Genomic DNA, 21,707 nt, shown 5'->3' on the forward strand with positions numbered 1-21,707 from the left:
GTAACCATGGTAAGGAATTCAGGCCCCCATCTCTCCATCTTTCTTTCGTTCTCTCTCGCTCCCCCTCTTTCGCTCAGTGGCGGGCAAATAGCACGAGGAGCCCAAACAACAAAGGATTGTTTGTTTGCATAACATTAGGGTGCACACACACACAATGGCGGGGCCGACCGCAGGACTGACTGGAGGCTTCCCGTGAACACAGGTGGAGCAGCCGAGCATCTGTGGGACCAATTAGATGAGCACAGGTACATTAGCATGTTTGAGTGGGGTGGGGGGTGAGGAGAGGGGAGAAGGGTTGTAAGGTGTGTAGACCTAATAATGAACCTCAAGGTACATTAGCATGTTTGAGTGGGATAAAGAGGAAGAGGTGGGAGGGGTAAGATTTGTAGGCTCATGATAAACCACACCCTCTTGTCTTGACCAAGGTACATCAGCATGTTTGAGAGGGGTGGAACAATGTGTGCAATGATTAACCTCTTAGAGTGGTATAACCTCTCTAAGTGGTGTGTTGGCAGTTTTTTTCCGATAAGGTGAGTGTGACTGCTGATCACTGCTCCGTACAGACAAAACACACCCACAGCTGGTCCCTCTTGTTATTAAAGGAGATTTTGTCTCTGTCGTTTATTTCTACCTTTTCCTCCCTTAGATGATAGAGTTATAGCCACTGCAATTGGTCAGTTGTGTGGAGAGAAGAAATTATCTACCTTTTCACTTTGGCCTGGCCTCTCTCCATCTGTCTCCATGGTGCAGGTAAGATTTATGGGCTCGAGATGACAAACGGAAAGAGACCTCCACTGGAGGTCTGGGAGACACACACACACACACACTGCTCACTCGGCCGTGGGATACAGCACTTTATCAGAGCTGAAGCCACTGACCAGTACTACTCATTCAGGACAACTGCATTCAGGTTGCTGACAGATGAGGTTGATATATCACTGATACTGTCTCTCTTTTAGCTATTGTTTAGTTCTATGATGTCATTTTCAGCTGTAATGTAGTGATGTATAGTATGCTTTTCTATTGAAGGATTAGTAACTACTTTGACTGGATCTGAATTTATACTCCAGTGCAGTGGCGACCCGTCGTTCAGGGCAGAGCCCCACCTGTTTTGAGCCCCACACGTTTAGCTAAAAAAAATATATATATATTTATTCTTATATTTATTTTTTTGCTTGTTTTGCATGTTATTTTGGCATTAATACGTGTCACATATCAGTTTGCAAACAATTTAAAATATATAATTTAAGTTAATAAATCCGCATACAAACATGGTCTCTTTTTTGCTTTCTTGAGTAAGGCAGCTCCAAAATGCAGGTGTTTCAGCCTAGCTCAGTGCTTTCTGTGGCGGTGGGGCAGCCAGCGCAAAATACAGAGTGTAGGGGTTGGTAATATTCTCTGATTGCGCCGTGATTGGCTCAGTGTTCTGTCACTCATGGGAACACTACGTCACCGCAACCTCAGTCTACAGGGAGAGCTAGAAAGTTAAAACCCCCTTGGGTGCTGCCATAGATTTATATTAGAAGCACCAATCCAAGAATGCTCAAGGTCATTGGCCACAGATAAAATCACGTTATATCTACAGTAGCTTTCTTTGGACTGATCATGTCAACATCTTACTTTCAAAGTCTTAGCTAACAGTCATCATCATGAATCATGTCAACAATCTACTGGCAAATGATTTTCAATCCTTGTCATATGAAGAGAAATTGTAGATAAAATGTATCGGTGCTCATCGGCCATTGGACATAAACACTACACAAGTTGGAAATCGCAAATTCAACAATGAGTGGTTTGGAAGGAATCAGTGGCTAACTGCAAGCATTGCTTCCCCTCCCTGCTATTGGGTGGAGGGTATGTGGTCCAAGTCTGGGTTTAAGGGTCTCTTTTCCAAGATTAAAAGGATAAACATTCACATGCAACACCATGGGCCAGAAAAGGTTGAATACATTGGCCATGCTGTCAATCCATCATGCCCCGTTCAAAACAACTGGAAACTCGGAACTGGGAAATCTCAAACTTCAGTGAGTTCAAGACAACTGGGAACTCAGGAAAAAAATTTGCTCTGACTGGGAAAATAACTTTTGAACAGTCATCCAACTCGGAATTTCAAGTCGGGAACTTAGCCTCTTTCTAGAACTCCGACCTGAAGATAATTGACGTCATGAGTCGACCTTGTTTTTTTCTGAGTTCCCAGTAGTCTTGAAAGCACCATAAATCCATAGAATGCCAGACTGCCAAATTTTCCCACAAGAAGGACCACCGCGCCACCTTCCTGTTCAAGTTAGCACAGCACAACGAGTCCAAAAATGTATTGTATGCTGCTGCATAAAGTATGTAATATGCCAGGGAAATATGTATACTGAGGCTAAGAAAGTAATACTAAGTGTATGTTGTGTAGTAAGCTGTCTGTAGCCCATGTGCCTCACCCTAGTCATTTGGTCCCTTTCCCCCTCATAACTTAGCCTACTGTTCTGACTTGGTGGTGCACATGTAGCCTATAGCCTGTTTTAGAGAAATGTCATCATTGAATATTGTAAGAGCTTTCATTGTCTCCTTATTATGCCCCCTTTATTTATCATACGGTTCTGACTTGGTGTATAGGGAGAATACTGTAAGAACGGCCCATGTTCTGAATTCTGGCACTGTACATTTCAAAAGTGCTGAACAAATAGTTATATTGACTACGTCCGTCTTAGCTCACTCATTAATGTCTTAATCGAAATTACAGATTGCCTCTTATCCGCTCATTGTTCCCTTATGCCATAGTTTGTACATCTCAATTGTCAGTAGAAACCACATTTGTTTAAGCAAGTCAGCCATGTCAGTTATGTATATATTTCTTTTAAGCCAGTAAATCAGGCTGAATGAATTGTTTCGCTGACAGACAAGGCTCCATTGATAGCCAGGTGTAGTGTGGTAAGGATTCACTCCATTGTCCTGAAAAGAAAGCTCTGCTGTTGGGACAGATTTATGTTGGCCTTAACAGTTTGTGGGCACCGTTTGTCACCATTAATGTATTGTTTAGTGTTGTATAGTGGCTTTGCTGGCATACGTCTAAAAAATATATGTTGAGTTTGCCCCACCAAGATTTACATGCTAAAATCGCCACTGCCCCAGTGGCATGTTAATTAGAGCGTAGATGCTTCTTCTGTCCATTGTTCATTCGCTGTGCACCTTATTATTATATGTATGGCTACCATTTGACCACAAGGTGGCACCAAGACAATGTACTTTATCATTCAGGCAGACATGTATTTTAGCGTTTGGGCCTTACGTGCTGTGTATACCGTTTGACCACAAGGTGGCGGCAATACAGTGTTATACAGTAGTTCTGAAAGAAATACATAGTGCCAGACAGTCATGTTTTTTTAATAGATGCACTTTGGGTTGTTGTCCACATGATGGCGCTATTTCCCATAGGAAAGACTGGCCCGCCTGTACTGGCATTGACAAACTACTTTGTATGCCGGTTTGGGCCTAAGCCTACAGGCGAGTCGAATGTTGTGTTCACATTTGTTGGACGAATGAAATTGATTTGAGTCACACCGCCGCCTCCATGCGACTAATTACCTGCTTCTGCATTATTCACACGTATCACCATGAATCATACCCCATGTTGTTTATTAGTGTTAACCATATGTGTGAGTAATAGTGTTTATCACACTCAATATGACTCTCTCTCTCTCTCTCTCTCTCTCTCTCTCTCTCTCTCTCTCTCTCTCTCTCTCTCTCTCTCTCTCACTCTCTCTCACTCTCACTCTCACTCTCACACACACACACACACACACACACACACAGCGATCATATCCTAGGCCTAGACCTCCCACCACCGACCCAGATAATGCATAATATGGCTTCAGCTTGCAAAAATGAGCAATTAATCAGTAATAGAATGTTATTGATGCACATTGAGGCTGTTCACCAACAACCATAGAGCTACTTGAGTTCTGTATTAGAGATAGTCAATGAACAGTGGGAAGAAAGCAATTAGTAAATTGAACTGACGTTATATAGTTACACAAGAATGAAGGCTACTCATTTCCAGGGCAGGCATATAAGCCAAGTCTTTCATTTCCACCAATATCTATTTCATAAGTTACCTATCACAGAGCCTCCAGCTGCACAGCGTGTGATTTTATAGCTAGATATCAACAGTTAGCTTGGGCCCTCTTCCAGGGCTGTGATATTGTCCATATTGGATGCATCGCAAACTGGTTGCCAAAATGCAACTATCGGCCTGCCATCTGGCGCCGAAGGGCTGAGCTGTAAAAATGTGAAGCTTCTTCAGCTCAGTGTTCATTTAAGGACCATAGCTAGGCTACTTTTTGATAGTTTGCAGCCAAGAATAATGTGATGGCCGGATGGTGTGTAGGCTAGGTGTATTAGGCTATTCAATATGTGTGAACACATTTGACGTTTTAGTCGTATAATTATTGGAATTAAGTTTAGATTGAATAGGCTCAACTTTTTGAGCTCATGTATATTTTGTGTGTATTCATTGTTGTTCTTAATCTTGACCTTTAAGACTTCAGTTGGATTGTAGTCATAAGTGTCGAATCTATTTAATGTGTTAACTAGGAAAGGACCTTTAGCTCTGTGTCCCCAAACGTTCCTGCTAGAGCGCCCATGTTGGTCGCTGTCCATGGTGCTAGAACCGCTAAGTACGTGGTGCTGAAACTCCCAACTCATAGCTACCGCGGATACAATGTCTGATAGGCTACATGCCTTTTTAATCTGTGGTGTATGTCAATGTCTTGACAAGGTTGTAATGCACATTGTTCTTTTTGGATTTCGTAGGCTATTAAAATAGGAATGAAAGGCCGATTCTTGATTCTAGCTTCAAGTGATGTAATTCCCTTTGTGTCAATTTGCTTTTTCATACTTGTCTGCCATGTCACGTCCCGATTTAGCGCGTATATCCCCTTATTCGCCACACTCTCCTCATTTAAAATGGCGTGATTACAGCGTGTGCCCGTTTTAACATGCCTTGTCGTGCAGTGGTAGATAGACTGGCCAGCTCTTGTAGCCTACGCTGCTGCTTTAAAAACGAGCCTGGTTTCGGAGCACTGACGTCACTGGCGTGTTGTACATGTGGGTTTGACATTCGGTAGACTATGCTGATCACTGATCACGGCCCCCGCTCAAAGGAGATTCCCAGTAGTTAAGAGCAATACAGAGGGGTTTTCCTCGGAAGCAATATCATCCCACGCAATTAGGAGCCGAGATTCCTGCAAAATAATCCCACATCAGCTCGTAATCAATCTAGAATCGTCGTGTAAAGCAGCAGCAGGAGCCATGTCTGTAGCAGGGTTTAAGAAACAGTTCCACAAAGCTACTCAGGTAAGCCGCATTGCTAATTCAAATAATACAGGACATAGTCGTGCATTTTGGATATAGCAGCCTAATCGTGTAGATGCATTGAGAATGTCAAGGGCTTTCGTGATTGCTGGTTAATGCTGTGTGAGGGTGGCGTTGAAAGGATAACATAACGGTATCTGACTCATTAGTTATGCGCAGCGTTTTTCCACGGTAGACCGTTTGTAGCATATTCGTGGTTGCGTCATGGCTAGCACGGATTATTGTGAGGAATTTGATCTTCCTACCCCAACTGTATACCTTCAATGGCGCTCGAATCCCCTAATGAATGACATTAAAAGGACTGGCGCGACGCAGCAATGCGCCACGGGCCGCTTCTTTCTTATCCCTCTGAAACGTGCAGTGAGAGTGATAAATTAACATTTGACATTCTATGCAGAGAGTGATTTCCGGTCAAAAGAACAAAATGGGAATTGTTTTCACGATAATCCTTTGCTCTATGGTCCGTGCTATCCGGGATCCTTGGGATGTCCCTAGCGGATTGGAAAATGACATGTTTTAAATGGTTTAGGTTAAGATTAGGGTTTAGTGTAGGGACGTCCCAAGGATACCGGATAGCACTGACCGTTGGTCTACATCACAGACCGTCGGTACAGGACAGATGGTCTGAAAATGTGATGGGTACACCTTCTCCACTTCACATGACGTTCCGCCTGTACCGGGGAAAAACTCCAGCTTGGAACAACGAATAATGTTATCTTTTTTTATCATAAGGGTAAATGCAGGACTTAAACTGGAATGCCCCTCACCATGCTGCTGTATTTCCTCATGAACTGTAATGAATGTTCATAATGACCCTTATTAGTGCATTATTAAAGCGCTGTTATGTAACCGTTAAGTGCGTCCTGGTTGAAATCCTCCCATAACGGTTGCGCAGGTTGACCTCGCCGCCCTCTAAAACCGGGCATCTCACGACCGGCCTCTAACTGTCCTGACAAACTCTCTAGAGTTAGGCCTACTGAATCTAATTCCTCCCGGGGAGCTTTCTCCAACTTGCTGCTGATGCCAGGGGCGAAAATCTGATATCAACTTTGGAGGGGACAATTACATTACATTTTCTCAAGAGCAATTCCTGAGGGGGACACCAAAAGTAGTGCTGTAACACATAGCCTACGTTTAATATGGTAAATGTATATTGAGGAACCAAAGAAATAAGGTGTTTGCCGTACTCCTAACTACCGGTACCCAAAACTACACAACTAATCACAACAGCAATAACATTGCCTTTAACAAATCTTAGTTCAGTCACCAGTTTAAGTTGAGAGTGGGGGGTATCCATGGCATTTTCCAATTATGTTCCTATTTTACAAGTAAAAAAAATTGAGAACCTTTCATAATGTTGCCAAACAAAGACTCAACAAACTTACCTGAGACTCCCTGTCTCTGCCAGTCTGTCCCTGCATATCTGTCCCCAACTCTGCTGTCTGTGTGCCATCTGTTGCCTGCTCTGCCTAATGACATCATTGTGAAACATTTCCATTAGAATTTCATTTCTTTCTTATGAACATTTTATCAACTAGTCTTTGAGATATTAGGCTACTAGGGTTCTTACTTTGCGTTTTGGTGTACTGAAAAATACTCTGGTCCGTCTTTTTTCTGCCATTTTTCTACCTGGTTGGCTACACACACACAGTATGTAGGTTATTTACAGTAGGAGATGGGCTTCTATCATCTTATCTTCTATCATTCTATATGGGCTTCGATCTAAAAGGTAGCTAGCAAATGTGAAACGTATTGCAATGACAAGAGTTGACAGCTGTATGAGTTCACCATTTACACAACATATGCTGCAACCTTTTGTAATTTTAATCGTTTGTTTCATATTGGCTGGCTTCTAACAATAGCTGAATTTGCAAAGCTAGCGAGCACCAATTCAGTGGTGTTTTCTATAATCTTTGCTACCCGGGTTAAATAAAGGTGAAATAAAATATATAAATAAAAGTTCCCTTGCGACAATTTAGCTTTTGCAACGAGACCATTAAATATATTTAAAACAATGGTAGAAGAGAGTGTAGTTCTGTTCAGTTTATCGCTAACGTTATCACAGGGACTTTGAAGCACTAACTTACATGCATGCTGATCTTGGAATAAATTGACGATAGCAAAGATTCCATCTTTGACGACGCCACATAAATGGAATAGGTACTAGCTAGCTTAATAGTTAATATTTGCGCGCTAGCTCTGCATATTCAGCTAGTGTGTGTGCACGATTGACTGGATTAACCTCACGTCAGTTACGTGCATTGAGTGCCTTTCAGACAGTAGATACGACCTCTACGTTACCTCGCAAGCTAAGGAACTGGCAGTGGATAAAACCATTGTGAGGCAAAGGGTGGGGGGGTCGCAATCTTTTGAAACTTAAAAACGAGCTATTAAGTGTCTATAATCAGCACAATTGCTTTCATTGCGTATTATTCATATTATTTAAATTACATAGTTATGTTTCAGTGATATATTGGAGGGGACAAATCATATTTTTCCCAGGATGGGGGGGTCGTGTCCCCCCCGGGATTTCCGCCCCTGGCTGATGCAGATAACCGATATCATAAATCTGTACAATGTGTGAAATGATCCGTATTTTATGTATAATTGTAATGCATCATTTTACATTTACATTTACGTCATTAAGCAGACGCTCTTATCCAGAGCGACTTACAAATTGATCCAGGTGGTTGAAAATGATGGACGCATCTACACACTGCAATATGGTTTAGGGCCATCCCGATCTCTGTTTAGTGTTTTTACTGGTTTAAAAATACACTATAGGTAATGCTGTTTTAATCACTTTGGACCATCTAAGACACCATTGTGAACTGTCTGTGTGCCCCATTGGCCAGTCCCCAAAAACGCCCTGCTCACCATGGTTCAGTCCAGCCTAATTGATGTCCAAAGACGTGTTCTACACTAGCCCTGAGTGTCTCTAACTGAAGGGCTTACATTTTATATTCAAGCTGGGTTTAACCTCCCTGGAGAGTTTGCGTGGTGTGCGTTGGCATGCACGGTGACATGCGCTCTCAGCATCAATCAGCTCTGGGCTGAGTCACCCTGTCACTCTGGCCATGTCTACACTTGACACTTACATGTGACTTCTGCTATCAGAATACGAAGATCGCATTGAAAAGACGTGCCTAGATGCACAAAAGTGGCTTTGTGGTGTGATTGTGTTCAGGTCTGTCTGACCACTTCAGGAGGTGGTCAGAGCTGCATTGTGTGTGGATTTCTCCTCAGTCTGGATGAAGTCAGGCCACCGAAGTGCATACAGCGGGCGACGTCATCAGCGCTCCTACCACAAGTGTTTTGGGACCGAGAGGCACCTTTTCATTATAACATTGGAGGAAATATGTTCCTAATGTGTGAGGAACATGTTTGCTGGCCTTATAAATACTAGCCAGCTTGCTAATATTTAGAAAAACTATTTTTTGTTTGGAAGATATGCTAACCTGTTTGCAATCCCTGTAGTGTTGTTTGCTAGCTTGCGGGCTAGCTACAAAGGTTAGCTGGCTAGTTAGCTACGGTAGTTAGAATACTGGCATTTGAATATAGCGCTGAAAAAGGGAATCCAGACACACTGTGGACACGGTAGACATGTTTCATGTAGATGCCTGACACGTTCGGAACTCCATGATCAGAACTCTGTGATCAGAATACTAAAATGGCATGAACTGTCAAGTCTAAACAAGGCCTCTGTCCTCTCTCACACTGGTTTAGTACACTACACACACACACACACACACACCCCATGACATTAGTCATCAGCTGACAGTCATCCAGCTATATTTGTATGTGCAGTCACTTGTTAAGAGACAATGACTGAATCATAGAGGTCGACCGATTATGATTTTTCAACGCCGGTGCCGATTATTGGAGGGCCAGAAAAGCCGATACCGATTAATCGGCCGATTTTATTTTTATTTGTAATAAATACAATTACAACAATACTGAATGAACACTTATTTTAACTTAATATAATACATAAATAAAATCAATTTAGCCTCAAATAAATAATGAAACATGTTCAATTTGGTTTAAATAATGCAAAAACAAAGTGTTGGAGAAGAAAGTAAAAGTGCAATATGTGCCATGTAAAAAAAGCTACCGTTTAAGTTCCTTGCTCAGAACATGAGAACATATGAAAGCTGGTGGTTCCTTTTAACATGAGTCTTCAATATTCCCAGGTAAGATGTTTTAGGTTGTAGTTATTATAGGACTATTTCTCTCCATACGATTTGTATTTCAAATACCTTTGACTATTGGATGTTCTTATAGGCACTTTAGTATTGCCAGTGTAACAGTATAGCTTCTGTCCCTCTCCTCGCTCCTACCTGGGCTCGAACCAGGAACACATCGACAACAGCCACCCTCAAAGCAGCGTTACCCATGCAGAGGAGGGAAAACAACTACTCCAAGTCTCAGAGCGAGTGACGTTTGAAACGCTATTAGCGTGCACCCGGCTAACTAGCTAGCCATTTCACATCGGTTACACCAGCCTAATCTCGGGAGTTGATAGGATTGAAGTCATAAACAGCGCAATGCATTGCGAAGGGCTGCTGGCAAAACGCACGAAAGTGCTATTTTGAATGAATGCTTACGAGCCTGCTGTTGCCTACCACTGCTCAGTCAGACTGCTCTATCAAATCATAGACTTAATTATAACATAATAACACACAGAAATACGAGCCTTAGGTCATTAATATGGTTGAATCTGGAAACTATCATCTCGAAAACAAAACGTTATTCCTGTTACATTCCACAACCTTCAGTGTTATGTCATAATTACGTAAAATTCTGGCAAATTAGTTCGCAACGAGCCAGGCGGCCCAAACTGTTGCATATACCCTGACTGCGTGCAATTTCACCTGGTTAATATTGCCTGCTAACCTGGATTTCTTTTAGCTAAATATGCAGGTTTAAAAAGATATACTTCTGTGTATTGATTTTAAGAAAGGCATTGATGTTTATGGTTAGGTACAGTCGTGCAACGATTGTGCTTTTTTCGCAAATGCGCTTTTGTTAAATCATCCCCGTTTGGCGAAGTCAGCTGTCTTTGTTAGGAAGAAATAGTCTTCACAGTTCGCAACAAGCCAGGCGGCCCAAACTGCTGCATATACCCTGACTCTGTTTGCAAGAGAATTGACACATTTTCCCTAGTTAAAAGAAATTCATGTTAGCAGGCAATATTAACTAAATATGCAGGTTTAAAAAGATATACTTGTGTATTGATTTTAAGAAAGGCATTGATGTTTATGGTTGGAGCAACGTGTACCTAAGCGATTATATGCAACGCAGGGCAGGCTAGATAAACTAGTAATATCATCAACCATGTGTAGTTAACTAGTGATCATGATTGATTGATTGTTTTGTATAAGATAAGTTTAATGCTAGCTAGCACCTTAGCTTCTTACTGCATTCGCGTAACCTCGTGGAGTGCAATGTAAAGCAGGTGGTTAGAGCGTTGGATTAGTTAACCATAAGGTTGCAAGATTGAATCCCTGAGCTGACAAGGTAAAAATCTATCGTTCTGCCCCTGAACAAGGCAGTTAACCCACCGCTCCTAGGCCGTCATTGAAAATAAGAATTTGTTCTTAACTGACTTGCCTAGTTAAATAAAGGTAAAAAAAAAAAAAAAACGGCCAAATCGGCGTCCAAAAATACCGATTTCCGATTGTTATGAAAACTTGAAATCGGCCCTAATTAATCGGCCATTCTGATTAATCGGTCGACCTCTAAATCATACAGTCAATTAATAATCCCAAATACTGTCAAATGCGCAGTAACAGGTCATTGAATGTCAGCTGCTTTGATCTCAACATTCGGTTCATGTTCAATACACTTTGAACATTGTGTCCCATAACTGTTACACCACATGCAATGTTTTACCAGTGAAGGATGCAAGTTAATGGTTTCTAATGTATTATAAGGCAGTTTCTACCTGTCAGAGTATATGTACGACTACTTTGAGAAACAGTGAGATGTACAAATATCCTCGTCATGGTTTTGTGGTAGAAGTAGCCAAGCCATGTCTGGGTAGAATAGTGATGTAGTTGTGGTCAGTCACCTGAAGGAGGGAACCGTCTGTCACTGTCACAGTGGGAAACCTTATCTCTCCCTTTAGCTTTGACCTTGGAGCACCCAGACTGTGTGTGTGTGTGTGTGTGTGTGTGTGTGTGTGTGTGTGTGTCACCATAGACATACAGATGTAGTCATACATCGTTGGTCCCTACAGCAGAGGGCCTATATGAGTGTATAAACCCCAGGTGGTATAGTAGGAGCTCTCTCCTGCTATCTGCCTTTACACACACACACACACACACACACACACACACACACATGCTGCACTCAGTCTCCCATGCAGTGACAGCAGGGCTCCAAATGTTATGCCTGTCCCCTGACAGAGGAGATCAGTGGGGAAGATGGGTTGATGAACAGGCCTAAGGAGGGGGGTGGGGTCTCCACTTGGCTGACCCTCAACACTGGGACCCCACAGGGGTGCGTGCTCAGCCCCCCTCCCTGTTCACCCACGACTGCGTGACCATGCACGCCTCCAACTCAATCATCAAGTTTGCACACGACACAACAGCAGTGGGCTTGATTACCAACAACGACGAGACGGCCTACAGGGAGGAGGTGAGGGCCCTCGGAGTGTGGTGTCAGGAAAACAACCTCTCACTCAACGTCAACAAAACAAAGGAGATGATCGTGGACTTCAGGAAACAGCAGAGGGAGCAGCCCCCTATCCACATCAAAGGGACAGCAGTGGAGAAGGTGGAAAGTTTTAAGTTCCTTGACGTACACATCACAGACAAACTGAAATGGTCCACCCACACAGACAGCGTGGTGAAGAAGACGCAACAGCGCAACAACGCTTCTTCAACCTCAGGAAGCTGAAGAAATGTGGCTTGTCACCCAAAACCCTGACAAACTTTTACAGATGCACAATCAAGAACATCCTGTCGGGCTGTATCACAGCCTGGTACGGCAACTGCTCCGTCCTCAACCGTAAAGCTCTCCAGAGGGTGGTGTGGTCTGCACAACGCATCACCGGGTGCAAACTACCTGCCCTCCAGGACACGTACACCACCCGATGTCACAGGAAGGCCAAAAAGATCAAGGACAACAACCACCCGAGCCACTGCCTGTTCACACCTCTATCATCCAGAAGGCGAGGTCAGTACAGGTGCATCAAAGCTGGGGCCGAGAGAATGAAAAACAGCTTCTATCTCAAGGCCATCAGACTGCTAAACGGCCATCACTAACACAGAGAGGCTGCTGCCTACATTGAGACCCAATCCCTGGCCACTTTAATAAATTAATCACTAGTCACTTTATACAATGCACTTTAAATAATGCCACTTTAATAATGTTTACATATCTTACATTACTCATATCATATGTATTAACTGTATTTTATACCATCTATTGCACCTTGCCTATGCTGCTCATCCATATATTTATATGTAAATATTCTCATTCACCCCTTTAGGTTTGTGTGTATTAGGTAGTTGTTGTGGAATTGTTAGATTACTTAGTTATTACTGCACTGTCAGAACTAGAAGCATTTCGCTACACTCACATTAACATCTGCTAACCATGTGTATGTGACCAATAAGATGTCATTTGATTTGGTAGATGTTTTTAATATGTGGTCGTTCTGGTTACAAGACAAAGCACCAATCTCTAAAAGGTTTACATCTAATCCAGGGTCACCTTTTGTGGCTTGGCTCATAGTGGTTAAGGTCCTGTGACCTGATCTGAAATCAGTTCTAACAGCTGCAATGATCCAGAACATTATTGTACTGGATGTCCCGGGAATGTTAACTGACCCGACATTGACCAGAGCTAATGCTAATGGATAATTACCCATCAGACCCTGCCTTGCCTGTGTGATTATGTAGCAGATGCTTTGCGGTGTATATTTTATGTTCCATTTCCCTCCTGCACGCTGTGCATTATCCCTTCTTCACTCAGGCTTTATGGGCCAGGGCTCTGTGGGGAACAACTGGCCATAAAAAGCTGCTGGTTTCACTGAGGGATTTAGTAAACACACTTAAACACTTGTGTACACACACACACACAGTTCACCCTCTTACGCAATCTCTCTCTCACACACTGTACAAGGGCAACTGCAATGCAGTCCATTGAATACTGGTGAGAGAGGAGAGAGAAGCACAGGGCATGAAGGTTAAAGCAACCAAGTCTCCCTCCATTCCTTCACTGGACATGAATCCATCCATGATCTCTTCCTATAATTTGCAATGAGACATTTTTCTAGAGAAGTTTTTAATAAGGTGCAATAAGAAATAGTCTCTCTGGCTCACTGGGAAACATGGCTGCATTACATCTTTGATTTGGGAAGCAATTAGGATGATTCACGCCTAGGATGTTTTTCTCCAAATTGGTTGTCTTATTTAAAGTATTTATACAGGAAAGTGTGTGTGTTACGCCATCCGTCAACTTTGCCCTTAGTGAAAGAGAAAGAAGGAAATGAAGAGAGGGACAGAGAAAGAGAGCTATGAGTCAGAAGGATCAGTTAGTGTGGAGGAGAACAGATGCTCTCCAAATGCCAGCCTTATATTCCCATGGTAGGATGAAAGGCCCCATACTGAATGTTAGCCATGGCATGATTGACTCTCACACGTCATAGACTATTGCTGATCCACAGCTACCCACATGAACTAGGCTAACGTTTGTTGTGGGGCAAACACATAAACTAGGCTAACGTTTGTTGTGGGGCAAACACATGAACGAGGCTAACGTTTGTTGTGGGGCAAACACATGAACCAGGCTAATGTTTGTTGTGGGGCAAACACATGAACTAGGCTAATGTTTGTTGTGGGGCAAACACATGAACTAGGCTAATGTTTGTTGTGGGGCAAACACATGAACTAGGCTAATGTTTGTTGTGGGGCAAACACACGAACTAGGCTAATGTTTGTTGTGTGGCAAACACACGATCTAGGCTAATGTTTGTTGTGGGGCAAACACATGACCTAGGCTAATGTTTGTTGTGGGGCAAACACATGAACTAGGCTAATGTTTGTTGTGGGGCAAACACATGAACTAGGCTAACGTTTGTTGTGGGGCAAACACATGAACTAGGCTAACGTTTGTTGTGTGGAAAACACACGAACTAGGCTAATGTTTGTTGTGGGGCAAACACATGAACTAGGCTAACGTTTGATGTGGAGCAAACACATGACCTAGGCTAACGTTTGTTGTGTGGAAAACACACGAACTAGGCTAATGTTTGTTGTGGGGCAAACACATGAACTAGGTGTTACGCTCGTCGTAAAGATTGGACCAAGGTGCAGCGTGGTAGGCGAACATTTTACTTTTATTTAAAATGAACACCAACAAAACAAACGTAAAGTTCTGCAGGCTACACAGCAACTATGCAAAAACAAGATCCCACAAACTAAGGTGGGAAAAGGCTGCCTAAGTATGATCCCCAATTAGAGAGAACGATAGACAGCTGCCTCTGATTGGGAACCATACCCGGCAAACAAAGAAATAGAAAAACTAGAATGCCCACCCAAATCACACCCTGACCTAACCAAATAGAGAAATAAAAAGGCTCTCTAAGGTCAGGGCATGACACTAGGGTAACGTTTGTTGTGGAGCAAATACATGAACTAGGCTAATGTTTGTTATGGAGCAAACACATGAACTAGGCTAACGTTTGTTATGGAGCAAACACATGAACTAGGCTAACGTTTGTTGTGGAGCAAACACATGAACTAGGCTAACGTTTGTTGTGGAGCAAACACATGAACTAGGCTAACGTTTGTTGTGGAGCAAACACATGAACTAGGCTAACGTTTGTTGTGGAGCAAACACATGAACTAGGCTAACGTTTGTTGTGGAGCAAACACATGAACTAGGCTAACGTTTGTTATGGAGCAAACACATGAACTAGGCTAATGTTAGGGTTAGGGTTAGAAAACTTGCAAAATTCTCTCCACCACCAAGAGGAGTGTGAACAGTTTGTGTCATGAACAGTGCTTGTACCCATAGAAATAGACGTGGCGCATGCTGGCTGTTCCCCAATGCTGCAAGGGGAGCCCCGAGTGAAAAAGTTTGGGAAGCCCTGCTCTAGCCCATGTTCTGTTATGCTAGCCAAGGGGAACCCCTCTTCTTCACCAGAACATGCCCTCCTCAGAACATTGCTGGTGACATGTTCTGTTTTTAGCCCAGGGAAGCTCCGTAGTACATTGCATCTAATGGTACTAGTCTGCTAGCCTGGCTGACGTGATCCACGTGAATCACAGCACGGGGAGAGCTGTGACACACTGGTTTAGAGGCCGTTTGTTAATGCAATTTTCGCACAGAATTTGAGTGATGGGTTTGATTGGTTCTCTCAAATGTATGCATATGAAAATCCAACAGTAGTAATGGAAGGGGGCGGAGCTCGGGGCCTGTGTGGTTGTCCATAAGTGAGAAAGACACGGAGGAGAACCAACCAGTAAAATCACAGACCCCTTCATTATAAACACATTGTGCTGACAACATCAAAGAGCCACTCCAAGCTCTGACCTCTGAAGGAGGACTTCGAGAGTTAGGTCTTAGCCAGACTAATAGTCTGCCAACAGGTAACTAAAAATACCTTCAAAAACATCTACTGCTGGGGGAGGGAGAGAGAGACGGGGGGAAGGAGGAGAGGAGATGGGGAGCTTAAGAAAATGTCTGCAGGGTCTTTGTCTGTGCGGAGTTTGGCTGTACAGAGATGGATGTTCTAGATAAATGTTAGAAGGGAAAGTCATGCCTCTGACACATTTAGTTGATTTTAATGCTGTCGACGTTGGTGATTCTAAGCGATATGGCTACTGTAATCTTCTTATGCACTATTACATGGCACGGTATTCCATTGGCTAATATGGTTGGCTAAGCTACATGGGTGAGAACAGGAGTAAAATAACATGGAGTAAAATAACTCTGTTCAATAGGGGTTAAAGTGGAGCGTTGTGAACGCTGTGTGTGAAGTCACTCTTCTTAATGAAGCAGCGTTTTTTCCCTCCACTGCTGTGTCTGATAAATGATTCAGGCCTCATGTGCTTTCTTCTTCTGAGAGCTACTGTGGTACAGATAGACTGCAGCAAGACTGTGTGTGTGTGTGTGTGTGTGTGTGTGTGTGTGTGTGTGTGTGTGTGTGTATATTCCTGAGATATGATGCTGCAGTTTCTCATTAGATTTCAGGTGGCACTAAGAGCTACTAAACCAGGTCAATGGAAGACATCAGACATGTTTCTCCACATAGAAATGTAACGACAGATATGAATTCTATGACCGGTTCTATTTCTATGCTCCCCCATCACCTGGTAGTTATCCGAATAGCATAGACGACAACTTCAAGATGATGATGAGTAGAGAGATTGATAGTAATAAGGCCATCATCAAAATGACTCCACATCTCCAAATGAAGGACAGGTGAAAAACATGGCAGTGTTTATCCTAGGGTGGAGAACAGGGTTTCCATTGCTCTGCTTTGTCGGCAACAGCTGTGCTACCAGCATGAAGCAACGTGTGGGGGTTTTTGTTTTGGAAAGGTGTGTGTGTGACCGAGACGGAGCCATCTCTACATAATACGTGGAGGTGCATTCAACCTCTTATCTATATCAGTCCAGCGTGGGTAGAGCTGTAACTGAATACTATCTCTTCTAGACTAGAGCTGTTATCATCACGCAGATATGGTATCACAACAGCATGAACACACATGAGGCAAGGTTATGTGCAAGAGGAATTGAGAAACTGCCGAGGCGGTTCTTTCCTACTTCTTCTTCTCTGTCTCTTTTGTGTTGTACAGTAGTTCCCCCTTCAGGCAGAAAATAATAAGTCGGTCCCAACTAGGCGGGGTTCTCCTAATTAGAGATGGACAGTAGTCTATTAGAAGAGAAGTCTGTCTCTCTCTCTCTCTCTCTCTGCCTCCTTTCTCTCTCTCTCTCTCTCTCTCTCTCTCTCTGCCTCCTCTCTCTATCTCTCTCTCTCTCTTTCTGAAGTGTGTGCAGCATTTTTAAAACCTTTCGGTCTTGCATGGCTTTGTACACTTAAGATTACCTCTGCTCTAATCTTTAATAACCAAGTCATATACTTCAATCAATCAAATGTATTTATAAAGGCCTTTTTACATCAGTCGATGTCACAAAGTGCTTGTACAGAAACCCAGCCTAAAACCCCAAACAGCAAGCAATGCAGATGTAGAAGCACGGTGGCTAGGAAAAACTCCCTAGAAAGGCAGGAACCTAGGAAGAAACCTAGAGAGGAACCAGGCTCTGAGGGGTGGCCAGTCCTCTTCTGGCTGTGCCGGGGTGGAGATTATAAGAGTACAAACGTTCATAGATGACCAGCAGGGTTAAATAATAATCACAGTGGTTGTAACAGGGTGCAACAGGTCAATACCTCAGGAGTAAATGTCAGTTGGTTTTTCATAGCCGAGCATTCAGAGGTCAAGACAGCAGATGCGGTAGAGAGAGAGTCGAAAACAGCAGGTGCGGTAGAGAGAGAGTCGAAAACAGCAGGTGCGGTAGAGAGAGAGTCGAAAACAGCAGGTGCGGTAGAGAGAGAGTCGAAAACAGCAGGTGCGGTAGAGAGAGAGTCGAAAACAGCAGGTGCGGTAGAGAGAGAGTCGAAAACAGCAGGTGCGGTAGAGAGAGAGTCGAAAACAGCAGGTGCGGTAGAGAGAGAGTCGAAAACAGCAGGTGCGGTAGAGAGAGAGTCGAAAACAGCAGGTGCGGTAGAGAGAGAGTCGAAAACAGCAGGTGCGGTAGAGAGAGAGTCGAAAACAGCAGGTGCGGTAGAGAGAGAGTCGAAAACAGCAGGTGCGGGACAAGGTAGCGTGTCCGGTGAACAGTTCAGGGTTCTATCGCCGCAGGCAGAACAGTTGAAACTGGAGCAACAGCAGGTGGGCTGGAGCACGGTCCTGCTGGGAAGGGAGGGAGAGAGAGAGAGTTAGAGGGATCATACTTAAATTCACACAAGACACCAGATAAGACAGGAGAATTCCACCAGATATAACAGACTGACCCTAGCCCCCCGGCACATAGTCTATTGCAGCACTTACAACGCATTGTGACATGTGTCCCTTAAAGTCATTTGCTCTGCCTCCTGTCACTCACATTTCCCTGCCAATCAGAAGATTGGTAGTGTCATTGATCGTTTGCTGATTGGTGTAAAGTGGTTATTTAAAGGAAGAAGATAAATCTGAGAGCTGTTACCATAGATGTGAGTGATGACAAAGGCATTGATGAATGTAATTTTATGATTATTTCCCTATTTGATTTACTGTAACAAAGTACTGATGCTCTACCTTTGACCTGTTTAACTGCCAGTATCAAACGTCTGCCAGTGTTGAATGTTATGGTTACAGTTAGACGCCACCCTGAGCCAAGGGCACACTGATAAAGTCTCTGACATTGTGATTCTGTAGCAGCTGTTGTGTCTTCCTCTCAGCCTCTCAGGCTGGTGTTTCCAGAACATTTGGTGCCGTCTGATTAGAATATAAAGGGCCCGTCTCCAAGAGGCCAGCGAGACAAAACATCCGTGACTGCTCTTTACTTTTGTTCACTTGAAAATCCCCTTTCCATGGCTTATTGGAGAGGAAGAGAATCCATCCACTGTAACAACAAGCGGTCACTGCAGCAAGGCCACACACAAACAAACACAATCATATTGAGCCTGTGTGTGTTTGCTGTGTCTGTGTCGAGTTGGAAGAGGGTACAACACCATGTACATCAACAGTGTCTGGAGGACACGCATCATTAGCTGTCATCGTTAGAACAGTCCAAAGGCTGCCACTAGCACTGCAGACCAGGGTCACTCACTACATGGGAATCCCCTTCAGCTCAGGAAGATTTAGCTGTGGATTCCCAGGATGCCGTTGGATACCTTCTGGCATTTTATTCTCATGGAATAATGTCAGAACATGACGTTTTTTTAAGCAACGGATATCATGTTTTTTTGCGATTTCATGTGTAATATTTAGTATATATTCAGGACCACGGTATAATCCACCTGACCATAGTAATGCAGCAATGCGTAACATTTAGCAGGGTGGCTCTGGGATGGATGTAGTTAGTGTCTTTGTGTTGAGGAGAGAGAGGCGTTGTGGGGAGAGGCGTTAGGATATGTCTACTTCAGGAATGGTGCATCCATTGTGATGGATTTAGTAGTGTTCTGTATGCTGTGTGCTTGGTCAATACATGTTTATGTGTGCGTCCATTGTGATGGCGGATTTAGTAGTGTTGTGTGTGTGTATGGGGCAGCAGCAGCGTTGGAGTCCCTGGATGTGGCTGCAGCCTGCCTAGGGGCCTGTAGGGCCGCAGATTGTGAGAGGAGAGGGTGAGTCATCCGGTCTGCCTCTCATTCTGCTGCTGCTAGTCCTGTATACTGCAGTGCAGGGGAGAACCGATCCATCTGGGAGATAAGAGAGGAGGGGTGGAGGGGGACAAATGGAGAGAGAGAAATAAAGGGAGCTGGTGGGGAAGGCAGGACTTGTGCCAAAATACTGTAGGCAGGGGAACAAAGAAGAGAACAGTAGCAGAGAGGATCAAGTCCCAAACACCCGATGTACCTACACACACAGCACAATCTCTATAGTCATCTTTCACTGACTGGATTCTCACTTCAGTGCTGTCCTAATAAGCTAACACACACACACACACACACACACACTGCCTAATAGTCTTACACTAGAACTGCCTCATGAAGAAATCTGTTTTGCTCCTGAAACCAGCTTCAATATAGCTTCATCAATGAGACGTTAAGCAACGACTATCACTTTCTCACCCATCAATCTTGGTCTATTTCCTGGTTGATTTTGTTTTTCTTCTGAGCTCATAGGAAAATCTTGTTTATTTGCACCACTGGTAAAAGTCCATTCCTCAGTTATTGATGAGTGGAGTAAATGCCTTTACAGCAGTTGTATTGATTTGGGAAAAGACTGTTATGGTGAGAGATGGTGGTGAGTAGCTATGAATCTCCACTACTGTCTTTACTTCCTGTACTGAGCTTCAGTGAATACTCTTGGGCTAAAGCACCCGAAGACCCAAGGATGCATGGGTATCATTCTGTTAGGACTGGAGACTGCTAGATTTGTCAATTGAATTGTCCTAGAATGTACTAGCCGACAAATGTGTGTGTGTTCGTTCCTTGGTGCGTAGGTGTGTGTGTGTGTTCGTTCCTTGGTGCGTAGGTGTGTGTGTGTTCGTTCCTTGGTGCGTGTGTGTGTGTGTGTTCGCTCCTTGGTGCGTGTGTGTGTGTGTGTTCGTTCCTTGGTGCGTAGGTGTGTGTGTGTTCGTTCCTTGGTGCGTAGGTGTGTGTGTGTTCGTTCCTTGGTGCGTGTGTGTGTGTGTGTTCGCTCCTTGGTGCGTGTGTGTGTGTGTGTTCGTTCCTTGGTGCGTGTGTGTGTGTGTGTGTTCGTTCCTTGGTGCGTGGGTGTGTGTGTGTTCGTTCCTTGGTGCGTAGGTGTGTGTTAGGGTAGTCCTGGCCAATATAAATGTAGTTCTGCAGTGTAGCAGAAGTGGTGCTGTACACTGGACCCTCTCATCATCCCAGTACCTGAAGATATTCCTTACGCCTCCTTTTCATCTGCGCTTTATTTTCTTCTTCAAAGTACCTCTATTCCTCTGGATTTTTTTGCCTGCCAATTTCCTTCCCTCAGGATGTAGTGTTTTTACTTACAGTACCATTTCTTGGAGTGTATTTGCTCAAAGTACTTTGGTTGTTGACGAGTACACAGATGAGCTTCCCTGAGACATTTCTGACAGTTTGTGTGCAGAAATTCTTTGGTTGTGCAAACCCACAGTTTCATCAGCTGTCCAGGTGGCTGGTTTCAGAGGAAGAGCCGCAGGTGCAGAAACCGGATGTGGAGGTCCTGGGCTGGTGTGGTTACATGGGGTCTGCGGTTGTGAGGCCAGTTGGACCTACTGCCAAATTCTCCAAAATAACGTTGGAAGCAGCCTTTTATTGTCCCCAACACAATGTGCACCTGTGTAAAGGATCATGCTGTTTAAAACCCACTAGAGTCCATCCTAAGTAACATAATAAAAATGAATCTGTCAGTTTAGCTAGAGATATGTTTTTTTGCATTGGCTGCGTCTACTGCATCCGCCTATGGAAAGCGGCAGAGCTACAGCGCTGTTGGTCAGACCAGGAGACATCCCAAAAGTCAGCTTAGATCCTGGATCAGCACTCGTACTCTGAAACGCTTTGTGAATACAGGCCCAGTCCATTAGGGTATTGAGTGAACTGTGCTTGTCAAATACAGAGAACAGGTAGTGCACTGGGCTGACTCTGGATCAGTATTATAGAGGTTAATATATGACATCCACAGATCCACT

At 43.8% G+C, this 21,707-nt stretch overlaps 1 protein-coding gene across 6 annotated transcripts in view; it reads left to right on the forward strand.

Moving 5' to 3' along the window:
• Positions 1–5,010: 5,010 nt before the first annotated feature.
• Positions 5,011–21,707, forward strand: part of LOC106610295 (endophilin-A1) — a 62,876-nt gene continuing 46,179 nt past the window's right edge. Inside the window, exon 1 of one of the 6 annotated variants that reach the window (XM_082974153.1) lies at positions 5,011–5,343. In XM_082974153.1, the coding sequence (XP_082830279.1) occupies positions 5,299–5,343 (45 nt within the window). In that variant the 5' untranslated portion in view covers positions 5,011–5,298. The remainder of the gene's footprint in view (positions 5,344–21,707) is intronic. The other 5 variants (XM_082974152.1, XM_082974154.1, XM_082974155.1 and 2 more) reach the window with 5 other exon arrangements.

The sequence above is a fragment of the Salmo salar genome, chromosome 04, assembly GCF_965601325.2.
Source record: "Salmo salar chromosome 04, fSalSal1, whole genome shotgun sequence".
Taxonomy (NCBI): domain Eukaryota; kingdom Metazoa; phylum Chordata; class Actinopteri; order Salmoniformes; family Salmonidae; genus Salmo; species Salmo salar.